This window comes from Pempheris klunzingeri, chromosome 7 (genome assembly GCF_042242105.1).
Source record: "Pempheris klunzingeri isolate RE-2024b chromosome 7, fPemKlu1.hap1, whole genome shotgun sequence".
NCBI lineage: Eukaryota > Metazoa > Chordata > Actinopteri > Acropomatiformes > Pempheridae > Pempheris > Pempheris klunzingeri.
In genome coordinates this window covers 16,490,060-16,505,933 of record NC_092018.1, presented here as the reverse complement: position 1 = coordinate 16,505,933, position 15,874 = coordinate 16,490,060, and the positions used below count along the sequence as shown (strand labels likewise).

Below are 15,874 nucleotides of genomic sequence, written 5' to 3'. Positions count from 1 at the left end.
TTTTTGGTGGGGTACTACAGTAGATAGTTAGTTAGTGTTTGAGCTAATTCCCGAGTCACAGGCGGGGTGGCCCAGTTTGGAGGCTTCAAAGACTCGGTTTGGGGAGGCACGATGCAGCAGGACATGTGCCCAGCTCCGACCAAGCACACTTCAAATGTTTGCCTGTGTCTCTTGGTGGATATCGAACTTTCCGCTGTTAGTTAAGGAAACTTTCAGTGCCTTTAGGTGGGATTTGGGGGATCGATTAAAAGCTAAACTGAGGTTCCAGATTCAGCCCGTTTCCTTCTCAATGACCATCTCAATTTCCTACCAAAGTAAACCAATCGTAAATATCGTAACCACAGTGCCTTAATAGAGGTTATGCATGAGCAAGCAAAGCTGTGGATAAACCCAGTTGTTTGTCCATGATATTATTTGGCAGAAAAGCAAGATAAGTACATCATGCATGAGCCAAACAGAATAAAATGAACTTTGACGAGCATGCTTTCTGTTCAACCCAACAGCCAACAGGAATCACAAAAATTGAAACCAATAGATAGCAGTCTCGTGTGCATGGTGAGATGTGAACTCAAAAAAATGTGAACATCAAAGACTTCCATTTGATGTAAAGGGGTCTAAGAGCGTCCTATAAACAGTCAACAATCAACAAGCTCTCTTATTTCACTGTTTGCTGTACAGGACTCATTTCAAACCCCTAAAAACAAATCTGTCGCTTTATTTTCTCACATAGCAGCTGCAATACACCGTGCAGTTCAAAGGTGGAAGAAGCAAGAACATATGACATCTGTGGCTCAAGTTCAGCAAAAGCACCGCATAATTTAACAGCTTAAATATACTGACTTTGCTATCATTTGGCTCCAGTGTTCACCAGTTTGTAATTGCTCTAACACTGAAACACTGAATATGTTTCAAAACATAATCCAAAAAGTGAAATACAAAAATCATTTACAATAAGGGCAGTAATGCATTACTTCCACCCTTGGTGTATAATTGACTTATGACTTGCCTTCACGCATGTATATGCAGTTTATCTTTCAGCTTAAATGCACTTGCATAAAAAAAAAAAAAAAAAAGGTTTGCGTGTTTACATCCCATGAGGTGATGTAAATAGCAGGTGGTATATTGCAGCTTGTGGAAAATAAGCCGGTGAGAACTAAAGAACTGATAAAGAAAGAAAAACGGCTAATACCACTGTGGAAGGAGGAAAAGGAAGGAGGAAGGGAGAGGGCCAGGGAGACTCCATCCATGTACCAGGACACAAGTGAAGAGTGCAGGATAGGTGAGGTGCAGTGCGGTCGGTAGTGGGGTTACAGTGCAACCGGAAGACTGTGGGTGGGGGAGTTACATGCTGTTTTAGTTTACCTTACTAGATCGTTTCCAGTTCCTTCTCAAAAGCATGGTCTGTAAATGAGACAAAGCTGTTACAGAGCAACCCCCACTGGCTCCCCCTTAGAGCTGCAGGGTCAGAGGTTAAAGGGCATGGGGTGTATGACGTTCAGATGTTATCCCTGGCCTGGTGCAGGGGGGGGTTAGATAAGAAGAGAGGGGCAGCTGTCATTCATGCAAAAAGTGTATAAGAAGCATTCTTACTCGTCATATAGTTTTAAGAAGTATTTGCATACGCAGACATGCGCGTGCACACACACGCACGCAAAGATAAAGATGTTATTGCAGTGCTTCTCATACAGTATAACCATCAATTTTATACTTGACACTTTCACAAATTTCATTTCCCTTCCTAGACCCAAAGAAAGACAGCTGACACTATAACTTATTGCTGCTTCCTTGTTTGGCTTGCTTAGTTTTGACTTTGTTTGAGTTGAATAATAGAGAATCACCTTGAAAAACAGCAGCAATGTACTTCACTGTACACAAGACTAAATAACTGTGCGTACTGGCAAGGCATAAGAGTGAGGATTATGGACGTGTAATTTCGTTGACATTTTGTTGAAGGTCATGCTGCATGTTTCTTTGGTTTCAATGTGTTTTTGAGGTAAATGATAGATCATTTATGTAAAAGTTTCAAATACAAAAATAAATATTACATGAGAGGGCTATTTACATGTGTGCGAAGAAACTCACACAATTCCCTTGTCGACCCAGCACTCATGAACTTGAAGACACACAGTATGTAACGCAAATCATCATATACAGAAACACTTTTGATGCTGCCTGATTACTAAAATCACCACATTAATAGCAGTTCAATCGAGGACTAATTTAAAAGTAGATTGCAGTTCTGTATTTCCTCTTACCCTTCCATACCAGTAGAGGGCAACAGAGAGAGTCATCCAGAATGTACTAGTGTAACCTTGTACTCATTTTCTTCACAGTTGGAGAAATCCAAAATGATGCTTAACCTAAATAGAGTTTATTTGTTCTGTCAAATGTGGACTCTCTGAACTACAGTACTAAATAAGCAGCAGAATTAAGACATCAGATCAAAAGGAATAAAATATTTCCCCCATGACTGCCTTGTTCCGGATCGAGCATGCGGGGGTCCAATTAACCAAACAAATAATTGAACAGAAATAAATGCAACTCTGAAACACTGAGCATGTCCGCAGAGGCACGAGCCAACATAATTAGGAAAGAGAATCCAGTGCTCTTTGAACATGGAACTTTTCCACAGAACATATTAATTACACTTGTGTTTATGCATATATATTTGCTGAGTTGAAGAGTTTCCAGTTACTGAAGCTGAAAGGAGCCAGCGCATATTCCAGCTCAACACAGCATGCCTGGGCCTCTGATGTATGGAGAAACAGTTCACTGACCTGGAATAACACTCCTTCTGAACCTTGATTATAAATATTATCAAACTTAGATTGATTTGTTTGTTTTTTACTGAAAAGAAACAATCATTAATTAAGGTCTTCAGGGTGTCTATTTTCGACTACACTATATCAGGCATATCAGAGGTGGGTCTCCAGTTACTGTGGTGAGAATCAAACAAGTCAAGTCGCATCCCTGCTACAAGTCAAACAAGACAAGTCAAGTCATTGCTCAGATCAAGCAAGTCACAAGTCAGGTCACACTCACAAACAAAGATAAAATAAGCTGCACCCAGTGGTGGAATGTAGCTAAATATATTTACTGGCCCACTGTGCTCAAGAACAGAGGTATTTTACTTAAGTATTTTCTCCTTGTGCCACTTTCTATATCTAATCCACTATATTTTAGAGGAAAGTATTGTACTTTTTTTTTTACCCCTCTACAATTATTTCACAGCTTTAGTTACAAATTATGTTTTTTGCACACAAAACACAGCACACGTACAGCTGAAACTATTAGTCGATTAATCAGCTGACAGAAAACTAAATGGCAACTAACTTGATCATCAATTAAGTCATTCTTCATGAAAAAATATTTCATGGTTCCGGCTTAACAAATGTGACGATTTGCTTCTTTTGCTTTTGATTATTTCAGTAACTTATTACTACGTATTTTAAGGGTTGGACTGTTGGTTGGACAAAAAAAAAAAAACACATTGTGAATGTCAATTTGCCATGTGGGTAGTTGTGACAAACAATCAATTAATGGGTAAAATAATAAACAGATTAATCCATAATGAAAATCATCATTTGTTGCAGTGTGATGGCGCTCCACCTTAACCAAATTGCTTTTACATTAATGCATGAGTAATAATAATTCAATCATATAATAGATTACAGTCACAGAGTACTTTTACTGTTAATACTTTAAGTACATTTTATCAGTGTTCATCAAGCAAGTCCCAAGTCCTCAAATCTGCAACTCCAGTCTGACTCAGGTCAAGTCATGTGACTCTGGTCACCCAGCTCTGAGCCCGATATTATTCATTATCTTGGTGCGACACAGATTATGCACAGCAGAGCAAGTAAGATAGAAAGGTATGATTCCCCTGGATGAGGAGGAAATGTAGTGTGTGCAGGGAGACAGAGAGATGAATGGGATGTCTGACTGAAAGTTCATAGTTTTCTTACAGCATCCCTCATGTCTCCCTCCTTCGGTGTCAGAATGACAGCAAGTTCCAGGCTGCCCAGGTCATGTTCAGGGTACTGAGGGTCCTTCAGGTCCAACGTCACATCCAGTGTCCTACAGTAAAGCACAGTAATCTGTATTCACTTTAAAACTCATGAGTACTGTACATGAATACTGTACTGGATTCATATGCATACACCGCACCGATCCGATATATGTGTATTTAAATGGATGCATACATTACACAAGCACTCCATCCATCTTAACATAGTGTGGACACACATATTCAATCAGTTTGACTCAAGCAAAGTGGGATACTGAGATAAGCTGAATAATATATTCTGCTTCTTTCCTCTCTCCCTTCTTGCGGCATTTGCTTTCCGTTTTCAGTGAGTTACAATTACAAGAAATTAACCTAGCTAACAATCCTGAATCATACAAAAGGGTGGCAATTAGTAAGGCGACAGTAAGGCAGGTAATTACTATTGACAAGTGCACTGTATTTACCAAAAGTATATGCGAGATTAATTGAGTTTAAACCTGTTCTTAACTATTGTGACCAGTTTAAAGTCAAAATCTCTAATCCAAATATAAACAAATTGGTTGTCCTTTACCAAAAGACAAGATGCAAGATTGTAACCAGCTATCACTACCATGTTGTCTGACAGGTCTTTATATACAAGTACTAAGACTAAGCAAGAGCAAAAGTTTTGAATGGTTTATGCTGCTGCTCAGTGTTTGGTTACATCAGCGATGTTGGTAAATGCAACAGGTCATGTTGTGACCTGACTGATCCAGCTCTGATGAGCAACAGTGATCTTAACTTTGCGAAAAGAAATATAAAGACTAATGTCTTTCAAAAAATACAAAATATTTTTCATAGAAAGAAAATGCATCAATTACAATGCATTGAGCAATACCATGTTAATATTAAAGCCTCTACATACCCAATAGACTGGAGCCATTGTCAATGTTACAATGTAATGCTCTTTGTTCTACTGTATATCCACATTTCTGCTGTGAAAAAGGCCTATACCTCTGTGCACAGAACAAACTGAATATAATCCTGTGGAGCTTGATGATGTTTGAGGTGAGCTACCACAAACCCCCACTAGAGGGAGGCCACAGACTACATCTGGTCAAAATTACAGCATCAAGAACAGTGTTAAGACGCTTAGGGAAGTGTGTATGTGTCGAAACAATGGGTGTGGCAAGACCATTAACCTCAGTTTTTTTTGTCTCCTGATTCTTCAGCTTCTCTGAACATGCCCATTACCGAGGAATGCAGCTGTCAATACAGCACAACAGATATCAGTGGAGACGGGGTACAGGAGACAGTTTAGCTAATGGGGTCGCAAGAGATTGAGGGTGTGCAAAGTGTTAGTGGAAAGATGAAAAGGAGACCTCTGATGTTCCAGCGACTCCAGGTGGAGGTACGCTGAGCCCATGAAATCATCCTGAAATCCAAAGTCATAGTCGAAAACCTACAAAGAGACAATACAGCGATCGTCAACTGTTATCTGTCCTGACATTATGTTCTCATTGATTCATCATACCTGGCATAAAAAGGAAGCTTGCAAAGTGAGCTTATTTCCACTGAAAACAGAAATATATATTACTGCAGGATGACATGTGAAGCCTTTGATTTATCTGCTGTACCTTGACATATAATGGGTCCCTCAGGGTTTCCACCAGAAGGCTTACTCTCTCGTCCCACACTGGGTTGAGGTTCTTATGGATGGTCTTACTTCTAAACACCTCCTTCCCTGCAATCTTAAACTTCACATATGGGTCACTGGTCCCTACAGGGAAAGAACACAAAGAAATAAATGTTACATAATACTGTTAAAATGGTAGGATTTTCGATCAGGATTGTGGTGAAGAATAGTTACTGACTTTAGTGTCAAAACATTGAAAAACGACCCTGCCTTTTGTTAATCATATTGAACAGGATTTGAAAAACGAACACACACTATGTTATTAATCATAGCATCTCCAAGTAGGCAAGGCATATTATTTTTGCACAATATTTTCATACATACAACTTCTCTGGTGCCGTCATGAGAAAATGCATCTATTGTACAGAGATGTAAACACTGTTGTACAGGCTGCTTTGAAAGCCTGAGGACACAATCAGGCTCGTCATGTGACTCATGTTCTGTTGGGGGTCACATGATCACTAGTATTTCATGTTGAAGCTGGGTGTTCGGATGCACGCAGTGCCTTTATGTGACCACTAGGCGGTGCCATTGATTTACATTTGTGTTATTTTGTGAAGGTGCCTGATGATTTTGGTGAGACTGATGAATGCTGAAATGATGAAAATGAAGATTTTTTAAATATGTATTAATAAACATTCACTGGATGTGCTTGCTTAAAAATATGTCCGCCCAGAAAAGTTTGTAAAAAAAAACAAAAAAAAAAAACAACCTTTTATACATGCATGTAAACACACAAATAATCATACAATAATACACACAGAGAGTGTTCTGAGAGATGCATGAATCACAAACAGGCTACAGTCTACAACACCAACAGGGAAAAAAGGTACAGCTGTACAGCTCTAAATCTACATTTCACTACTCTGATAAATGGGCATTGATCCTCCTGTCCATTCCATTCCATACATTTCAGAACAAAGTCAATTGGTTTGGCAGGCCGAGAAAAGCTAAGACAGACACGAGACAGAAACACACCATAAAAGTGAAGAGCGGGGCTGATTGAAAGAATATGGAGACCATTAAGTAGACGAAATTTAATTATTTACAGTAACAATGGCATTCAGTCCAGCAAATACATTTCAGACACACAAGTTCAAATGTTTACTGCATCTGAATAAAGATGCCAGTATGACAGTTTTAGTGTGACTGGGAAGTGTCCATAATGCAGTGTTTGCAATCAGAGCCGTGCACTCGTGCAGGAAATAATCAGGTTTACTGGCTTGGCAGTCAGTTCACGTCCAGATTCAGATAACATAAAGAGGCCAGAGGGACCTTAAGATGACTAATCACAGACATTTCACATACATCAGGGATGTGCCGTATTTATCATGTGGTGAAAAAAAAAAAGATTATTTTGTTGTGTTACAAATTACACAGTTAACGCCAATACTTTTCATGATTTGGATGGCGCTTTGCATCCTTCAACATAACATGGATGCAGGCAGAAAATCTGCACAAAGGCAACACAAATAAACACGAAGGAGCATGAAAGTAATACAGAACAGTGTTATTCCAGAGAGGAGAAGGACCCCGACAAGCCAGGACAAAACTAGTACAGACTTTATGCTCCCAGTGTTCTTCTGTCATCCTTTCCTTTGTTCTTATCAATCATCCTGGACTCACGTAACTGTGAGGATGATGAACAGCATCGTCCAGTGAAACGGTACCCTGGACTGATCTGTTTGTTTGTGCTTGCGCGCTCATATCAGTGTCATGTTGTCATCCACTGTGACCAAAGTGATTACCAAGCAAATCACACAGGAGGAAGGGAATCCTGTTATCAAACAATTCTCACTCTGCGCCTGTGGTTTATCCTTTGTGCCACTATCTCTTTACTATTCTATGTACTAGTATACTCTTGAAAACAGGAAGGTAGGTGAACATATAGAATCTCCTACATAGTATGGTACAGTGTATTATCTGTGAAAACCGCAAACAACTATAATACTTTTCTGTGTCGTAGACAAGGCTGACAGCGAGGGCACTAGTTGATGGCTAGCTGAGCTCTCAGTGTTTGTACATTTCTCATCAACTCAAGATGGAATCATGCTCCGTCACTAGCAAGAGAACAAGTACAAATATCTGACTCTCACATAATGACTTCACTGATTAGAGGCAGTAAAGAGCCTAATTGCAAGACTGACATGGCTTATTTTGCCATCACAAGAGTTGTGAGTGAATGAAGAGTAATTCATTATTTGGATAATTATATAATATTATACTGTGTGGCATTTAAATGCACAGCATGCTCAATGATGGCTTGTCATTTGAGTCTATGACATAACTGTGTCATTAACTGCTTTGTCTGAAGAAAAAGCTGCTGACATGATTCTCAGCTGCCAGAGAGCTTTGTTGTGAGAGCTGCAAGATATGCACTGACACTGGCCTGCTGGGAAAAGCTGTCCACTTCCTCACATTTAAACAACACTCGTCCACATCAGCAGAGACACTGGAAACACGTGGTTTTGCACACAGTTACCCATGACATATCACTACAGGGGAGCCGCAGCAAGAGGACATGGACGACAGTTGCAGATGCAGTAACTGACAGTAAATACAGAGTAGAATTATGTAAAGATGAGCATGACATGAAGAAAAAAGAAATCCTTTTCTGTGTAAAAGAAGTGAAACACCTTTTACTTGAATATGGTGATACTCCACGAACTATCTAAAGATGAGACTAAAGAGCGCTGATCCCGCACTGCATCATGGAGGAAAAAGCAAAGCAATTCTCCTCTTGTTCTCCGTCTCTCTCTTTCTGTGTCCCACTGGGTCGATATTCCCCAGACACACATCAGTGGCTCGGAGTCTCTGCATCCCACAGTGCAAGCTTTATGGTGCCATAAACACACACAGGCAGAAAAGTATGAAATGGAAAAGGTTGGTGCTGTAGGCGGGTGGTAGCTGAATATGAGTGAGCGTGGGTACAGCACAGGAGCGATCGCAGAGGTGCTCTCTTGGAAATCAACCACCATATGACATTTATATTGTATTTTTCAAAAGTATTTCTGACAGTTGGGGAAAGTCTATAATGACAGAAAGTGATTTTGTGTCCCACATGAGGGCTGGTGGGTGGACAGGTCAATAAGCAATAGGTACTGTTTGATCAATAAGCTTTACAAGAATGAATAATGGTTGATGAGAATACCTAAAAGCATTAGACAAAGGGTTTGATAGATTGGTTCACCCTGGATATTAGTCCACCTTGCAGGCAGAGGACTGTGAAATGGAAGTGCTGGGTGAGACTGGACATAAGGAGCCCATGTGTCACTCACTGATAAACTGGCAAAGGTAAGTAAGAAGGTGCTGTAGCCACTGAAGTGCAGCCATGGAAAGCAAAAAGCGATTTTCTGTCTTTCTACTGTTCAGTGGAATTACTGGTGATGCGTCCGGACTAAATGTGTGAGGTAAAAATCCAGCTCACAAAGAGAAGATTTGAAAAGGTTGTAAGTAGGCTTTAGAAGGTTTAGCTACAGATTTAAAAATAAATGTCTGCAGGGCATTACTTGCAATGCTGCGAAAATTTCTCATGCTGGGATTTCTGTCTTAACAAGGAGAATGAAATTAAAAGCAGGTCAAAGCATCTCTTACCACCCTGAACAGGAAACAGTTGTGTGAAATCCAATAATATACAACTTAATCTTCAAGTACGCCAACCTGTCCAACAACAAATATCTTCAATGGTCATTGATGTCTCTCCATCTCTCTCTTTTTTTCTCTCTCTCTTTCACACACAAGCTGACTTGTGAGGAACGGGGGGTTAAGGTCAGGAGGAAGCACTGCTGAGACCATGGTGAAAAATGGCTGAAAGTTCAACTGCGAACATGATGGTTCAGCAGGTTCTTATTTTACATGTTACATACCAGGTCTGTTTTAGGGGATTGGTAACCATAGTAACAGACACAGACACACAGCACAGCAAACCTTGTATTTGTAACGGGGGTTTCGGTGGCACTGTACTTAGACTAACTCAGGATTTCCATGAAAAAATGTGAGCAAGTGACGAGAAACTCAAGAAGATACTGAGTGGTTCATATCAAGGTGTTAATCTATTCATCTTCTAAGATGCTATTAAATCCAACCACTAAGCACTGTGATAGCAGCTAGGAGTAGACAGAAATGTGTTTGGGAGAGGACCCAGAGGAGCACTCAGCAGGTAGATTTGCCTTAGGTGTGGCCCGCAGGCAGATCTAAAAGCCCCTGATCGACTTGTTTTTGAGGCTCTCTGTCCTCCTGACAGGGAGTTGAAAATATAATCCACCACACACACTTATCTCTACTGACCAACTAATGGGCAGCAGCCATAAAAATACCGCTCACTGTCCGTCTGACAGTAAGCCACGCTGGCCTGCCTGAGAATGTGCCAGAGGTGAGCCTGAAAGCACAATCCATGATCCAAATGTGAACACCAGCCCCCACTACAAAAGTGTTCTTTCACCTTTTTACTGGTCATTGAATACAACGGTTAACACTAAAACAATATTTGTTAACATTCAAGCAAATAAGCATTTTAAAATGTGAAAAATGCATGCTGTCCAACAATATATATTCAACACTTGATTTCACTTGAATGCAAATCCAGTCTGGAGTGTAAGATTAACAGTATGTGAGTTTCGAGGGTGAATTTATGACTGTAGTGGCCAAGAGTGGCTTCCCACTGATAAAATTACACTATTCAGCAATCTTTCTCTTCGCTGCCAAAACTGCATGTTATACACCAGAGATAACTGGTAAACTTTACAATCCAGAACAAGTTTCTCCATTACAAAGCAATACAACTACACAAAGTACACATCAAACTCACAAATGTTGATGTTGCTAATTCCTGGGATTTTCTGTTAAATTCATGAACAAAGCAAAGCGATCAGTTATTGAGTTTCTCCATTACAGGATGTTTGGAACAAAAGGTTCAAACACAAACAGACCTAGCGGTGCATCCCCACATGGCAAATGTAGAAATGTGCATAATCATATTTTACTGAAGTATTTGCCTTGCTAAATGTGTCATTCGCAACACACCAGACATCACCAATCTGCAGAAGCTTTTACTTGTATTGACACACAGTAAACACTAAATACAATTGGGACTTTTATTCATCGTTTTCTGTAGTCACTCTACCACTTGAGCTTTGTTGCCAAATTAACTTATTTTATTTTCCACTTTCCTCTCCATCTTTCCCTCTTCATAAAACATCCTCCTTTTTTCCCTGTCATGCCATGCTCTTTTTTTCCCCCTCTCTCACTCCCCTCCAGCTCTCTAAATTTAATTACATTATTAAGCCTCATCATAGTAACTTCCACATCACGTCTTTGCTGCAGTGGATACTTGGAGAAAGTTATGGCATGACATATTCTCACTGTATTATCCAACAGCCTGCTCACTCTTCAGGAAGCACGATTTGCCTGAAGTGTCACCTCTTGAAGCTGGTCATTTAACAAAAGTTTCTTAATTATAGAGAATTAAGTGACTTCAACCACCCTAAAAGGAAGATGTGTAGCACTGTTGCACAGTGTGCGCCCTATGATTTAATGTATGATTGTTTCTCTTTGTTTGTGAAATATTGTTATTTTATTCATCAGTCCTGATTTATGGTCAAATATGTACTTTTCAAAGGCTTCTGGGCTTTTACTGAGTGATCTTTGGGAGGGTTTATAAATGATGAACACAGGTCAGGTCAAAAATAAGTTCATTTAGGACTGAGAAGACTTCAACACTATCCATTCCAGCAGTTGAAGCTGCGATGTAACTGTCATTATAGGGACATGCTGAAAGTACAGAAAAGTTCATCAAAGTCTAAGCTTTCATTTCAGTGCCGGTGCCGCCCTGGGAGCAAGCAACGGTTCAAGTGAAATGCAAGTATACCTCCAAGCGCTCCAGACAAACCCCTGAGCAATAACTGAGCTTTTCCTTATTTCACACATACAAGGAAGAGGTCAGGAGGGAAAATTAAGAGATTTGTGCCTGCTTATGTGTTTGTGCAAACCATGTGCGAGGCATTTATGGCACACAGATGTTCTCACACACAGGATTTTTCCATTTCAATGGCAAAAGCACTCCTAAATAACTTTCTTTTACAAGCTCACTATCTTAAAAGTGTGTAAAAAAATCACACGAGTAAAAAGAACTGGCGACTGTACTTGGCATTAGCATGTTTAGCAAAAGAAGCACACAGCACGCCAAGCCCAAACAATTGCATAGTTTGTTGCTCTTGAGAGGCAGCAGGGAGATAACACAGAACTCGTCAGTCATCTCAGACATAAGAGAGCAGGCGCTTCTGAGATGTGCATGTTGGGAAGAAGAGGCTATGATCATGTTCAAACTACACCATTCGACACACTATCTTGGTCAAGGCTTTTTAATAAGCTAATGAAAGGTGCTTGTTAGTGCCTGCAGGGTGAAAGACGAGAATGATTAGGGTGATTAGCAGCACGTTTCTAAAAGAAAAAAACCTTCTCATGTGTGGAACAATTAATTATTCTGCTTCCCCCATTTTCATCATCAATCTGTAGATACTGTTAACATATTCATGATCAATAGCTTTCTGTGTCAGTACAGGGCAGACAAACGGTCCTGAATTATTAACTGTGATATATGAGCAGGTAATTACATTTCTTCAGACGACAGTGTGATATTGTGTTCTAAAAATAAGAATCATCCTCAGAAAAAAGGATTATCTCACTGTTTCAGATATTCCAGGAGGCAACTGCAGTAAAAGACATCCTAAGCATTATGCTTGTTCCTTTAAGTTTACTCCAAAGAAGAGTCAACAACATATAAACAGACTTATCGATCTTTCTCACAACACACATCTCAAAAGTAAGCACACAGTAAATCCCACTGAGCATTAAATAAAAATACAACATACTTGGTGAAATATGGAGTTGTGCTGAGATATGATTTGAAGTGGAGAAATACACTGTAGAACTGAGCTGAACTGAAAACATTTTGAGTATTAAAATACCATGAATATGCATGACAAACTGCCTGCTGATGGTATTAGAAAGCCATCAATAATGTACAATGTCAGTATGAGATCGGTGCAGTTTCAGTCCACCAAACAGCCCAGTTGTTCAGTTTTCAAATATGATTTCATTAAGTTGATGCTATGAGAGAAAAGTGATTCCCGAAGAAAATAGATGGATAGAATATACGGTGTGTGTTTGAAGATCCAGTTTATGTACAGTAATGTATGATGAGACACAGCCATACAAGATATTGTTCATGCATTGTTTGGAGATAATGGCATACATAGGAGCGACAGAGTGACAGATCTTAAGGTTAACACCACCACCATATCACATACCAAGATCTTAGTCTGTCACATGCAGCAATAATAAGCTGCCTGCAATTCAAATATGCTGAGCAATGAGATTATGCTATGATAGACGATTTATCAAATGTCTACTAAATGGATATTTGCACATTCATTTATACTGTACTTGCTATCTCTGCCGGTTACAGACATATTGAATAACGGGGTTTCCTGCAGAGTATTATAGTGGAGGTGTGGTGCCGTCCCTCAAAAAATACCACCCCGGCAAAAATCAAACAAATCATTAAACTTTCATGAAATATATCATTAACCTTCAAAGCTGGGCTGAACACCTCCGCATAACAGATTACTGGGGGTAACCCTTGATATTGACAGTAAAAGCAGCATCTCCAAATAATGATGATTTTCACTGCAGACATTTTGACATGTCACTGCAGCAAAGCACAGGTGTAATTAATAACATCACTAACAACAACTACTTTACATTTAGGTGTTTAAGTTCCAGCATCCTATAAATCTGAGTGCTGAATCACTGGGATGGTATATTCTGATTGGAAATGTATCATCATTAAGTGATTTTCTGACCCTGTGCTGTCCCTGTAATGCCCACTCTGCCTTGAAAAGTGCCCCTTATAAAATTGCCACACAGGCATTCAGTGAAGTTAGGTTAATCTAACTTTGCTCAGTTACTTTCGCATGACCTCCACATAAACCTATACACCCCGCACTATGACATAAATATACACTAAAGAATATGTGTCACCTTGGTAATGAAGGAAGAAAAAGTGAGTTCCCATTAGTTCCCTTAAAAGAATAAAGTGCATTTCAGTAAAAGACAATAAAAATGGCACCATATCAACCTAAAACCTTAAAATCAAGTGGTCATTCTGTGGTCATTCCCTCCTCTTGGCACTCACTACGTCACTGATCTAGAGCACAGGAGGATAAATCCAGAGTTGGCAAACACATTGCCTGTCAAAAAGGCTGTTATTTAGAACCACACCGTGGGGAGAGGCTCATTGATGCTTGTCATTAGCTGTGAGAACAGGACAGAAGAAAAACGTAGTAAAGCTGCCCATAAAACCCTCAGTCATGCTCGAGCTGCAAACCTGGGACCACCTCACGCTCAGATTGTAAGCCCTGTGTGTGGCTGCAAATGTGAGTGTGCATTTGAGTGCGAGTTCCTGGAGTATGTGTAGTGTCAGGACTGACGAATGGCTGCAGCTCTGGGGTTTCCCATTACCCAGAATCCAATCTGCTCAAGAGGATATATTGGGTAAGGGTGTGAAGACAATAAACTCCATCACGGGATGCCGACAGATGGGTTGAGAGCCTGCCTCATTGCAATTACACACAATCACAATCATGCATGCCTCTGCCTCTTGACCACTTGAGATACCATAACAGTGAGATCGCCTACTTAATACTGCTGAGCTGAGTGAGCAGAGACAAAAACAAAGCAGACAACTGCACAGCATGTGGGAGAATAACATGGGAGGTGAAAACGACGGTGAAGAGGACTTCAAATACAACAAGAGGCAACATGCCAACAGTGGCGTCAAGCTCTGCCTCTTTCACCGTTTTCACCTCTCAAGAAACTGTTGTGCTGCAGACGAGGTAATGAGGCTCAATGTAGTCTCATTGCTCTTTGCCACAGAATGACAACTGATCACTTTAAACCTCCCCTCTAATATTAGCCCTTTAAATATGCACTCACACACACACTGCGTACATGTACTGTATAATGAGTGCAAAATGCGCCCGCACACACACAGAGTAGCAAAGACTGCAACAGTCTAGCTAGCCATTACTTATTGTCAGAGGGATGAAATTACAGTAGTTTCCACTAGTAGGGATGTGTGAGGACTAGGAATCAGGCTATTGCTGCACATAAACCAATACAGGTTGCACTAGCTTCATAGCAGATTACATTTAGATTAAATTTAACATTGAATAGAATTGTATTAGATATTAAGTGTGAAGAAATGTATGAAGTGGAGCTTCTTTCTCATCAGTTGTGGGGATATTTTGCAAATGTGTTTAAAAGTCTGAATGGCCCAATCACATTAGTCTACTCAGGCCACTTTTACACTTATTGTTAGTCTGAGAAGAAAAGCTGCAAAGCTGGAGAAATCAAACAGCCTATCACGTAGCCTTTCATATCACACGAGGAACCGATGATAAACAACAGGTAAGAAAAGAAGGGGCAAATATTACTCAGAGGAGCGGACACAGTAAGCAGCTTGACATGAAGAACTAATGATAGGATATACCCGCAAGATACAGCACATTTGAATGATGTCACAGGGTTTTCCAGTGTCCACCAACTGTGGACAAATTCAAAAACCACCTCAGTCTGATAATCTTAAAAACAAGATACGGTACTGATTGTAATGGGTTGAAATATCTCTATGGTCATATGAAATGCTCCTAATTAGTGTTCTGAAAATAGAGATGCGGTGCATGTACAACACAATGGCAGAGGAAGCCAAAAAGAGGTTAATCTTTCAACAAACAGTTATGAATAATAATGGCACAGCAAGTCATCTGTCACAGGAGATAAAAAATAATTTGCAGCTCACGCAAATGCTAATTTCCATCTTTTTGATAGCAGGCTGACACTAACAACCTCTTTCTATGAACAATGTCAACATTCAAGTAAAACTAAACTATACCTAAAATACAATACAGGGAACTCTGTGTATTACAACATGCACCTGGTGCATTTGCATTATCATTCTTCACTACATGCAAACCAAGAAGCAGAGCAGCAGGAACTGCCCTGGTGGTAGAAATGTAGATCAGTGAATCAGTTTATCTCTGTGGAGTGTTTGCTTTTTCTCAAACATGCAGTATGTGGATATGGTGAAAACACAATTGCAGACACACACCAACACACACCATCCGAATGAAATG

The 15,874-nt window shown here is 40.0% G+C and overlaps 1 protein-coding gene across 1 annotated transcript in view; it reads right to left on the bottom strand.

The window, feature by feature from the left end:
• mctp1a (multiple C2 domains, transmembrane 1a) overlaps positions 1 to 15,874 on the bottom strand; it is a 131,204-nt gene that overhangs the window by 63,100 nt on the left and 52,230 nt on the right. The window contains exons 3-6 of the mRNA XM_070833397.1: positions 5,623 to 5,765; positions 5,368 to 5,447; positions 3,966 to 4,077; positions 1,363 to 1,401 (exon numbers count right to left, since the gene is read on the bottom strand). Coding sequence (XP_070689498.1) covers positions 1,363 to 1,401; positions 3,966 to 4,077; positions 5,368 to 5,447; positions 5,623 to 5,765 — 374 coding nt within the window. The remainder of the gene's footprint in view (positions 1 to 1,362; positions 1,402 to 3,965; positions 4,078 to 5,367; positions 5,448 to 5,622; positions 5,766 to 15,874) is intronic.